The sequence below is a fragment of the Vicugna pacos genome, chromosome 4 (assembly GCF_048564905.1).
Source record: "Vicugna pacos chromosome 4, VicPac4, whole genome shotgun sequence".
Taxonomy (NCBI): domain Eukaryota; kingdom Metazoa; phylum Chordata; class Mammalia; order Artiodactyla; family Camelidae; genus Vicugna; species Vicugna pacos.
The window spans coordinates 58422458-58434698 of record NC_132990.1 but is presented as its reverse complement, the minus strand read 5'-3'; the positions used below and the strand labels follow the sequence as shown (position 1 = coordinate 58434698).

At 43.2% G+C, this 12241-nt stretch overlaps 1 protein-coding gene across 1 annotated transcript in view; it reads left to right on the top strand.

Moving 5' to 3' along the window:
- The window catches only part of EPB41L4B (erythrocyte membrane protein band 4.1 like 4B), a 123020-nt gene extending 116245 nt beyond the window's left edge, over positions 1 to 6775 (top strand). The window contains exons 24-25 of the mRNA XM_072959881.1: positions 4488 to 4633; positions 5822 to 6775. Of these exons, the coding sequence (XP_072815982.1) occupies positions 4488 to 4633; positions 5822 to 5891 (216 nt within the window). The 3' untranslated portion in view covers positions 5892 to 6775. The remainder of the gene's footprint in view (positions 1 to 4487; positions 4634 to 5821) is intronic.
- The last annotated feature ends 5466 nt before the right edge of the window (positions 6776 to 12241 follow it).

The window sequence follows — 12241 nt, the reverse complement described above, 5'->3', positions numbered from 1 at the left end:
ATCAAGCAGTCACTCCCCACTGCCCCTTTCCTTCTGGCCCCTGGCAACCACCAGTCCGCATTCTGTCTCTTTGGATTCATCTAGTTTGGGCATATTCCTTATAAATGGAATCATATATATGTGACCTGTTGTATCTGGTTTCTCTTCTCAGCATGTTTGTAAGGCTCGTGCAGGATGTATCTCAATACTTAATTTTCTTTTTATGGCCGAATAGTATTCTGTTGTATGTACACACTGCAGTTGGTTGCTCCCTTCATTTATTGATGCATATTTGGGTTGTTTGCACCTTTTGGCTCTAGAGAATAAGGCTGCTATGAACATGCATGTACATGTATTTATCTGAGTCCCTGTTTTCAATTCTTCTGGGTTGGATGTGCATCTTGATAATGGTGTGATTTAAGGTTAAGTTACTTTACCACTCTGAGCACGAGTCTCCTCTTACTTAAAGTGGAAGTAGTAATAAAAATATCCTTCTCGTATCCAGTTGAGGAAAGGATCAAACGGGACCAAGAACTTGAAAGTACTTTACCGACCACAGACCATCCCACAAGTGTCACGATTGGTGTTTCTCAAGGCTGGAGAGGCAGGGTGGTGTAATTAGCAAGAGCAGGTAGTCATGACAACCAGCTTCATGTTCCCACCACTCTCTGTCGCTGAGCAGCTTTTTAAAATTCTCTGCAAACTGTTGAAATGTTTTTAAACATTGAAATGTTGTAGTTTCCTCATCTGCAAAATGAGAGAGTTCAATGCTTTTCAGGCTTCTTTTCAGCTGCTCAACTTTTTCCCTTAAATAAAAGCTTCTGCAGAAGCTCGCTGTCCAATGAGCTGCTGTACGGAGCAGAAGTAGAGAGTTCAGGCTCCCTCCTCTTTCCAAACCTCACCCTCTCCTCTTCCCAGGGATCAGAGTTTGCAATTCCTAGAATCAAGTGGTCCCTGACACTCCTTCCAAAGGAAGATTTCTGGCCAGTCTGGAGGATCTGCGAGGTGGGCTGTGAGGTGGCCTAGAGGTAGCTTGAAGTGCAGTCTCCCGAGCTGGAGGATGGTCACTACCTGGAGCGGCTTCAGCCACATGGAGACCGAAGGAATCAGCAGTGGCTGATTCAGGTCTCAGAGGATAGACAGAGGTGGGAAGGTGTCCAGCAGTCCATGCAGAGGCTTTGGCTTGTTCAAGAGGCATAGATTGTTCAAGTTCCTAGAACAGTCCATTCTAGGATCATGATCTGCCTTCAGAACCTGCCTTTTAAGAACCAGAGGGCAGAGACACAGGGGCTGGGCCAGCCTGTTAAGTGCTACTGCCCCGGCATTCATCCAGCCCCTGCAGTTTGGCTGGGCACAGCTCCTCAGCTGGAAGCTCCAACTCCACTTCCTCCGCTGGCCACGATGGGCACTCTGGCCTGCTGCCCAGCCTTGGCAGTGCTGTGAGACACCCAGGGAAGCCCTTCCTGAAAAGCTGGGGGCCGAGATGGAGCAGGAAACCATTGTCAGAAACCACGCTGAGACTTTTAAGAACTGGGCAAGAGTGGCTTAAAGGCAGCTGATGCAGGCAGAGGGAACAGCATGAACCAGAGTCCTGGGGCAGAGGGGTCAACCCACATTTAGAGGATGGAAATGAAGGCCAGTGGGCCTAGAATGCAGAGAGCAAGTAGGGCATGGGAGAAGGGAAGGGAGGAAGACAGGGACAAACCCTGTAGGGCAAAACCATGCTTGGCTTTGTGTGCCAAAGCAGGGACTCTGATCTGGATCCTGAGAGCAATGGGAAGCCTTTGAGGGACTCTGAGCAGGGCAGTGACAGGGCAGTTGCATTTGGAAATGATCCCTGTGATGGCAGTGGGAGACGAGCTGGGTTCAGGCAGCGTGGACGCAGGGCACTAGTCTAGAAATCTAGGACAGCAGAAGGGAGAGAGGGCAGAGAGCTTGACCCAGAGTGGTGCTGATGGTGGAGGTGGGGAGGAGTGCACAGATCGGGGAGATGCTTAAGAGATTGGTAAGGAATTGGGTTGGATGAGGAAGAGGGAGGGTCAAAAATGGCTCCCAGGTTTCTGGCTTGCAGAATGTGGATAGAGTGGGTCCATTCACTGAGATAAGGAGACCTTAGGGAAGACTGGAATGGGAGGGACAATGAATTTGCCTTTAGCCGTGATGTGTTAGAAATGCCTTGGAAACAGTGAGTGGGCAGTTGGATATCCAAGTCTGTATCCGGAGAGAGGACTAGACTGGAGATTATAATTAGGGAGTTACTGACAGCTGGATGGTAACAGAAGCCAAATTCACAGACTTCAGACTCCTAATTTTCTCAGCCCTGTGTGTCATGGTCTCTTCTCCTCCCCACCAAGGTCAAGACACTTGCCCTTGCTGCAGGGATGGCCTCCCCACCCGCCTCCGGACCTGTCCTGCTCACAGTCACAGGGCAGTTCAACAGCTCCAGGGAACTCCACACAGTTACTCTGGCAGTTGATCCAGCATTGACCTTGGGCCTGGTTTCAACAACCAGAGCTCTTTATTTGATCCCAAGACCAGTTTCTGCCTTGTGTTCCAGCCTCACTGCTCCCTAAGGTCATTCTTAAGTGAAGCTGGCTCTTTTTTTTTTTTCCTACTTTGAATGCACAGCAGTGGAAAATACAATGATTATTAGTAAAGTCTGGTGCCACTGCCTTGATTCATGCTAAGGCCTCGGTACTTAAATCCACTATTATCTTTGTAAGTGTCAATTTCCCACTTTTTCTGGAAAGAATCTAAATTGGCATCAAAAGCCCAACCTCCACCCACTTCACTGGGGCAACAAAACCTTTTACCCCAGCTCCTGTGTCAGGAAGGATGGACTAAGTCATGTTTTCAAATGACACATTGAATTTCCTGCTCATGCTGCCTGTCCTGGGTGGGCTGAGCCCTCTGCTCTATGTTGCCCTGTTTCTGGGACCCAGGCTAATGGAGCAGCTGTCATCTGGAACATTGCAAGTCACAGCGGCAGAGGCAGGAAGAAAGAGGTGGCCAGATCACATACTAGCACTTCAGTCTTCCAGTGGAAATAAAACATGGCACCTCAGCCCACATTTCCTTGGCCAAAGGAAGACATGGCCATGCCTAGCTTTAGAGCTGGGTAGGGAAGTGTAATCCTACTATGTGCCTGGAAAGCAGGAAGCCAGGATTATCTGGTGAAATACACAAGGGGTGGCTACAGCCCAGCATTTGTGAAAGCTCCCCATGGCAACCATCACACACTAGCAACTGTACGATGCTCCAGTTCTCGTCATCAGTTCTTTGGCATTGCGCCAGCCCAGGCCAGGTCAGTTTTGTCTCGGGAGGCAGTTGTAAAACAAACAGGGGCCTGTATTTCTCAGCAGTGGTCTTTCAGGACCTCTCAGAGATAAGCTTCTCCCCATTGCTCGAGCCAGATATACCCTTACAGAACTACAACTAGACCTGATATTTTTGTGGTTTTCTGTGTTTCCGTAGGAGGGACAGCTCATCTTCTAATCACCAGGAATATATCGCTTATTGGATGATCAAAGCCTCTTATTTAGAATGAAATATGAAAAATGTCTCTGGGTTTAGGACCAGGAACTAGCATGAAATATCAAGTTATAAAATATATAGCCGATCCTATTGAAAGGATATAAAACAAATGAAATGTATGCATAGAAAAAAATGCTATAAGGAATATACTGATAGTGATAGGAAGGGATTATGGAATTTCTTCATTTATTTACTTTTATATATCTTCTGAGTTTTCGATGTAAAGTTATAAGCATATCTTGCTTTGTAATGAAAACAAGTTATCATCTCCAAATGAGGCAGTGTGCTCTAGACCAGTACTTCTCAAACCTTACTGTGTATGAGAATCATCTGGAGGTCTTATAAAAACAGACTGCTGGACTTCATCCCCAGACAGTCTGGTTCCCAAATGTTTGTGTGGGGCCTGAGAATCTGCATTTTCACCAAGTTTCAAGATGATACTTGTACTGCTAGTCCTGGGACCATACTTTGGGAGCCACTGCTATAATGGTGAAAAATACCAATTATGAAGTTAGCTGACCCTGGTTCTAAATCCTGGTTCTTAACACTAACTGTGTGACCTTGGAAAGATTGCTTAACCTCTCTGAGCCTCACTTTCCTTTTCCATAAAACCAGTTCTAAGATTTTCTACCTTTTAACATCTCTGAAATCAAAATGTTTATTATAGTGGTGGGCGTGACAAAGTTTGGCCACTTTTTTCTTTCTCTGTGACACATGCAAAAATGGTGCATCTTACAAATGATGGTGTCTAACGTGTTGAAATATGATCTCTACCTTAAAGATTGTCAAGAGGTAATATATGTAAAGTGCTTAGCATAGTGCCTGGCACTAAGTAAAATCGTTTAATAAATCACAATTGATTGACTCTTATTAAAAAATAACAGAGACTGTGTGGTAAGGCTTAGGGAGCGGCTGACAGTGTGAAAATGGAACCCAAATTGAGATTGATTTCCTCTTTTCTGTTTCCTCTCCAGGCAGACTTTAGAGACAGTAAATTACAGTGCTGTCCTGGCCAGTCTTCCCCGCTGATTCCAGCCGCGACCCTGAGGCCTTTGACAGAGACCGTCTCCACAGTGCAGACCATCTACACCACACGGAAGCCTGTTTCTCTGGCAGCCAGGTGAGTCAGATCAGCAGGTACCAACAGCTATCTCTGGTGACAGGGAAACCAGGGCACAGGCTCTAGGTATGTTGTGTTTGTGACATCTGTAAGCCTCTTATGCATTCTTCCATTCATTTATTCTCTAAGTATTTATTGAAATGTCTTCACCGGCTGGATAGTATTCTAGGTGGTAGGGATGTACAGTGAAGAAAACAGATGAAGGTGCTTCCTTAATGGAGTTTACAGTTTATTGCTGGGGGAGGGGAGACAGACGTTAAATGTGTGTGTGTGTGTGTGTGTGTGTGTGTGTGTGTGTGTGTGTGTGTGATGGTGACAAGTACTAGGGAGAAAATAAAACCATGAAAGGCAACAGGGCATGCAGGGATGGCTTTGCCATGGTGGTGAGGGAGCCAGCTGTGGATTTGGGGGAAGAATACAGAAGCCAGAAGGAACAGCCGGTGCTAAGGCTTCCGAGGTGGAGCGAGCCTGATGTGGTTAAGGAAGGGTATGGGGGCTGGTGTGGCCAGAGAGAAATGAATGACAGGAGGGGAGGCCCATGAAGTTGAAGGTTGGGGCCAGATTGGGTAAAGCCTTCTTGGCCATAGTAGAAACTCTGATTCCTCCCCTGAATGAAATTATTTAAAAATTTGGTTGTGCCTTTCAAGACATGTACTTCCTGTGGGGTGTGTGTGTGTGTGTGTGTGTGTCTAAACAGTGAGATAAATTCCACACATAGACAACTGAGCCTGAGGGCCAAGAAGTCAGAAGCAAGCTCTTAAAGGAGCCAGTTTTTCTTCATTCAATTGTATTTATTAAAACATAAGAGGGAACTCTGGTAGGAAGTACTCATGAAACCAATTTAAAACATGATTTAAAGAGATCTAACCTCTGCACATTTTCATTCATTCAAAAGGCCTTTCCTGAGAGGTTGCTAGGTGCCGGACCCTGTACTAGGCTCCTGGGTTCAGAGATGAGTGGCACGTGGAATAGTCAGTCCTCTGGGGGGCGGAGACTTGAGAAGCCCTCGGTCTGGTGGGAGAAACCGATAGGCAGCCAATCCCACGCCCTTGCAATTCTAGCAGGTGTAGGGGGTCTTTAGGGGGCCTGAAAGAGAAAGTCAGGGACTGAGACTGAGAAAGAAACTGGGACTGTTCCTATGACTTTTGAGCGTTTATCTCACTGTTTTTGTCACCTGCTCTGTTTCAGCGCAGAGACGCTCCGGCAGGAACTGGAGAGAGAGAAGATGATGAAAAGACTGTTGATGACCGAACTGTGAAGCTCTCCCCTTGTTGCCTGGAGGATGGCGTGGTGCCTTCTGTCCGTTTTCTTTCCTCGGGCTTTGTGTGCTCACTCTAGCACAACATACAAACATGTGCTCTGTTCGCCCAGGTCTCCGTGGTTAGTCGAAGCCAGCTTCTGGCTTGACTTTTATTGGAGAAGTTGCTTTACGTCTCCTGAGTATTAGCGTTTATCAACTACTCAGTGTAGCTGAGACAGGATTTGGTAAGCCTAGGAGAAGAAAGATAGAAAACCAGGATTCCTTCTCAGAAGCACCTGTGTGTATATAATTAACAGCCACAGGGGTTAACATGGCACGGAATCCTTTGCTATAAATCTCAACCGTGTGATTTTGTATGATTGACACTTGCACCAAGCTTTGACTGTTTGCTAAAGTATCATTTTTAATGAGAGAATAATTCTTTACTGCTGGGTTTTCATTTACACTGGTAAATACACAGATCTTATGAAGTCTTTAACATTCATTTTTATTCAGACACCAGTAGGTGAACTAAAAAAAGAAAGTTGCAGTTACCGGGACTGAAGGTACTTCAGCTTAATCTGAAATATAATTTAACTTGTGAATTTGTGGGATACGGTAATCATTTGGGATACACAGAATTTGTTATTGAACCCAAAGTAGGAAATTATAGTTTAAATTGTCTAAAACTCCTTACAAGGTTAAGTGATTTGATATCTGGATTCATTTGGGTGTTCCATAAAGGAAAAATTATTTCTAAAGTTGATCAACTCATGTCCTGTTGATAGAACCTTGACCAGAAGAAATTTTGCTCTCTTTTTATATAGTTTCAAGAAATGTGTTTTTAAATTTTTATTATGCACTTGAACAACTTTGCAGGAATAAAAGAACCCCCCCCACAACCACAAACTAGCCCTCTAAATTGTTTCCAAATCTTCCTCAATGAATATGCACACATTTTTACACCAACATGATCAGTGTGTACACACTCTGGTTACTTCCTACATCTAACACATATCTCCTCTTTTCAACACTGACCTTGCTCTCACCAATTTCAGTTTCTTTATATCCATGTAACATGGTTAACCTCATTTCTTGCCACTTTTAGATATTTGAGTTATATCCAATTTTTCACACTTATAAATAGTGCTGCTATGAATGTCTTTGTAAAAAAAAAATGTTCCTTCCTTTGGATTCTTCCCTTGGGAATATCTCCAAAGAGAGATTACAAGGTTAAAGAGCATGAAGTATTTTATAGCTCTTGTTTCATATTGCCAGATTGCTTTCTAGAAAGATTCAGTCTCTGGGTTGGAAGGACCTTAAAGGTCACTAAGTTCAACCCCACCGTCCCCTCTGAATGCTTGAATCCCCTCTACAGTATATGATGCCACCAGCAATGTGTAAGCATTTCCATTCACCAGTAGTTCTGCCAGTATTGGGTTGTGCCATTTTTATTTATTTTTGCTAGTTTAATGAGTGTGTATAGTTGTACTTGAAAGGTTGTTTTATTTCATTAATTGCTAGCAAGGCTGAGCACTTTCCCGTGTGATGATTTACTAGCTGTACTTCCTTGTGTGCGAAGTGTCCATCCATTTCTTACGACCACTTGTCAAGTGGAACTGATCTCGTATATTTGTATCAGAACTGTATTTTTATGTTGTATAGTTTGCTCTCCTGTCCCTATCCTTAAAACTGAATGGTGCCAACAATTTGATACTAATGATTATAACAAAAAAAGTAACGCCTCATTTACTCGCATTGTTGTAAAATGAGGTGATGTTAGCAGATCTTCAGATAACAGAGGATTAACCCTTTAAGTGCTGAATCTTTAATCTTTTAATATTTTTTTGAGGGAAATCTTTCTAAAATATATTACGCTCTTCCCTGCCTTAGTAGACAGAGTACACTGGAGAGTATTTAACCTTTTCTTGGTGAGTCATGGTCATCATTGCAAACGTCAGCCCCTTTTGTACCTTGGTGTGGTGCAGTGATGTCATCAGGAGCTTTCAGAATGTGCGGGGCTTGGCTTGCCTTTCATGGACTAACGCTCTTCTCATGGGTGGTTTGCACTGCTGTCTGCTCTATTGGTGAAGCCACCTGGGGCGACTGTGGTATTTGGGAACTTTTCCCCCCTCATACTTCACGGCCCCTGGCTGTACTTTTAAAACAGCTTTAACCGTTCTTTATGTCGTGTACACGTTACAAAATGTGTTCCTGTACAATACGGCAGAGATATCTGTGTCTGGGGTTGTCACCTCTTGCCAATCCCTCCTCTTCTAACCTGCTTTCTGAGTCTTCTGCTTTTCGCTTCCTGCTCTCTGATGGAAACCTCCAGGGCAAAACTGAAGTTTTCTTGAGGAAGCCAGGAAACCCAGTGTTACATATATGTCAGGTGGGCTTTGCTTCTGAGGACAGATGCATGGGCTTTTTGGCCATTGTTTTCAGGAGGCTCTGAGCCTGCTGCTTCTTCCCCACGTCCCCCTGGGTTCACAGATGTTTCAGAAGGTGGCTGTCACTGGAATTCTGCTCACAAACAAGTCGGCTGTTACTGTATATGAAAACCCAGTACCTTTGGCAGCTCAACTCTAATCAGTAAAATCAAGAAGATTCCATTGTTTCAGCAGTTGTCCTGGTTATTTGCCTACATAAATGTATGATGGGTGCTTGGCATTGTGACCTGAGAAGATGACATTGTGTTGGGTGGATTCACAGGGATAAAAATGAATTGGTACAATTGCTTCACCTGTTTTTATATACTGAAAATCAAAATAACAGTGCCATATGGTCACACAACACGTCTTATATCCAGGGGGAAATATCAGCTTACTGACATTATCATTCCAGAGCAAGGGCTCCCAACTGTGGGCCACAGTCTCCTGGTGGGCAGAGGGGCATTAAGGCAAGGGGCCTGGGAATCCTGCAACCCTGGGTTTGTAGATTGTAGACTGCATAGGAGAGCTTTATGTTTGGAGAGTTTAAAAACTAGGTCCTAGAGCATTCAGAAGATCCCACCTGAATGCACCCCAAATTTTATATTCCCAGAATAGCACAAGAATATTCTGATACCATCTTTATCTTTCTTTCATCATCTCAAAGATCACAGCTTTTTAAAACTTGAAATTCACCATTTTAACCACTTAAAGTGTATAATCAGTTTTTTTTTAGTATATTCACAATGTTGTGCAAACATCACCACTATCTAATTCCCAAACATTTCCATGATTCCAAAAAGAAGCTCCATCTCTATAGTCACTACCAATTCTCCTTCCTCCTGTCTTCTAGCAACCACTATTTTACTTTCTGTCTTTGGATTTCTGCCTATGGATTTGCCTATTCTGGACATTTCATATAAATGGAATCATACAATATGTGGTCCTTTGTGACCAGTCTTTCACTTAACACAATGTTTTCAAGGTTCTTCCATGTTGTAGCATGTATCAGTACATCATTCCCTTTTAATGGCCGTATAATATTCCATTGAATAGCTATGCCATGTTTTGTTTATCTGTTCATCTGGTTGATAGACATTTGGCTTGCTTCCACTTTTTGGCTATTATGAATAATATGAACATTTGTGTACAAATTTTTGTGTGATCATATATTTTCAGTTGTCTGGGGTATATAACTGAGATTGGAATAGCTGGGTCATATGGCAACTCTATGTTGAACTTTTTGAGGAACTGCCAAGATCACAACTTTTATTTCATAAACAATCAAGAGTGAAAAGAAATCACAGACATTACTAGACAGTTAGAAGCATGGGCAATCTGTCGTTACTAGTCAGATATTAAGATGTAGCACTGATTTGGTGGGGGGTGGGGCGTTGGGTAAAGTTTATAACAGAAAAAAAGTTGTCTTAGAGAAATGGCTTTGATGAGAAGAGAAAATAAAGGTGCTATCTTTCTTTTTAAAATGCAAATGAAATTAAACTCAGGTTTATCTCTAAGTCCTTGTTTGAATAGCCAACTCTTGTTCAGGCAGTGGTCTCAGAATGTTCAGGAAAAGTTCTTCCTTGGAAAATGTGTACAAAAGAGAAAACCACAATATTTTTTGTGGATTCACATCACTGGGGAGCAGAGGGTCTACACCAGGGATGTAACAAAGTGGGGAATATGTGCTGAGGGTGAGAACAGGCCTCCAATTTTTCAAGAAAACAAAAAGAATAAGAAAATCCCAAAAGGCAATTTAAATGGATGGGAAATAACCTCATGGAAGTAAGCGGCCAAGTCTTTGGGAATTGGAAATTGGAGTAGGTTCTAAGGCCCTGGGGTGGCATGCAGACTTTAAGTGACCCATGAAGATTATGGGTATTCCCCCTAGAAAAATCCATATGTCTGTCACACATTATTCCAGCACTCTCATTGGATCCTCACAACACACCTGAAGCCCATCTGTGGCCCCCTTTGAGTCCATGGACCCCAGATCCTTGATCATGGGTAGGTAACTGAAATCTGCACTTTACCTGCAAGCCTCATTTTAGGCTGTGGTTGCAAACCCTCCTCCAACACTACTGTCCAACATCCTCTGCAAAAAAACAAAAAACAAAAAACAAAAAAACCCCAAAACAAAAACCCACATAGTTTTATCAGACCAATTTACCAGAGGAATGACCTGGTTTTAATTTGCCTTCTATGTGCACCATCACTGTTCATTGTATTAATTAAAATGAACAGAACAAAAAAGAAAGTAATAGATAACAGCTTGGATTCCCAAAGCAGAGAATCAACACCAAAAGCAGAAGTCCAGTGCTTGCTTTTTTTGCTAAACGTTGGTCCATTTGTCCATTTTAAACTGGCCATATCTTTCCTGGCAAACAGGAAGACAAGAAAGACATTTCAATTTTTAAGAACAAGGTGGTTTTTTTTTTGGTTTTTATTTTTTAAAGACTACTCTTTAACAGATTTTCAATTGATTGGATTTTTAAATTTTATTTTAGAATTTTATCCTCTGCAAAGCTATGTTTTTTGGGGAGGAAGAAATCTCTTTGTTTTGATTTTTAAAGAAATTATACTTCATCTTACCTTTTTCAAGCAATAAATCTGATCTGTTTCTTGCAACAACTAGTATATTGGGAGACCTAGTGAAGCTAAAGGTTTCCATGAATTATACCTGGATTATGTATCAAAGATAAACATGTTTAAAGCTGATCCGCAGTAGCAAACACTTGCCCTCTGGGTCACACAACACTTCTCACTTTCCACAGCGATACCCTGTCTCCCCTCTCCCCCGGCCAAAAAAGGTTGGGATCACGAGTTTCTTTTGCATATTTGTATTTCATAAAGATAGGCACAGTCTTCGTGCCATTTATAGCATTGAACCCTATTGGTCCTCACCTCTATCATCTTACCTAATCCCCACTGCATCATGGAGGTAACTGATCACCACCCCACACAGTCTGACTTCTAGGCCAGCAATTGGAACTTCTATGCTTTTCTGCCTCCATGATTATTTTCTTTGTTTATGCCATAAAATAAAATTTTAAAGCAAGTTAGAATGCTGGCTCAGCAATACTACCATAAAAGGAATTGTGGCCATATTTTCTAGTGAAAAAAAGCTTAGCAGTTTGAACGTGTTACCACTCCCAGACCGTCATTAACAAAGAACTGTGGGACCTGGTACGTGGTAAGTGCTTGGCATGAATGAATGAATGGCTGGGTAAACAGCTGGAAGTGAATTGCAAGCAGCAGGAACGGATTTGGAAAAGGCAAGAATTCAGCGTGGCTATCAGACATGGTCTGGGCCTGCCCAGGCCTATGCTTGCTTGCTGTGGGGAAACAGTAAACCAGTTGCCTAGTTTTGAAGAGGGCACGTTATACAAGGGCACCAGCAGCTTCTGCTGAATACACTCTCCAAAAGTGTAGGTGAATCCAGCCCAAAAGATATAGGTTCTAGTTTCCCTCTCGCTCTGTGGGCCTCAGTTTACCTACCTATAAAATGGGGATCTTGCTGTTTCAACTTTTTTAGCGATGATTCCAAGAAATAATGGGTATAGTAAGTACTTTATATAAGCCAAAAAGTGCTGGAACTGGGTGGGGAAGGCAACAATTCTAACAAGGTGTGTCCAAAGTGAACACTCCAGGGAGCACTTCTTAAATTTGGACGTATATTGGGATCTCATGGGGATCTAGGTAAAATGCCGGTCCTGATTCATGCGTCTGCAGTGAGGCTCGAGATTAGTGATGCAAAAATGCTGGCAGCTGGGGATGCTAATGCTGCTGGTCTGCGGACCACTTTCTAAGTAGCAAGAGTCTAGAAGGGCTAAATCTGTGTCTGTGAGAGACTCGTGGACGGAGGTAGGAGAAATGGGAGAAAGGACGGCGGAGGAAGAGCGAGCCCAACGGAGGGTGAGAGGTCGCCAGGAAAACAGG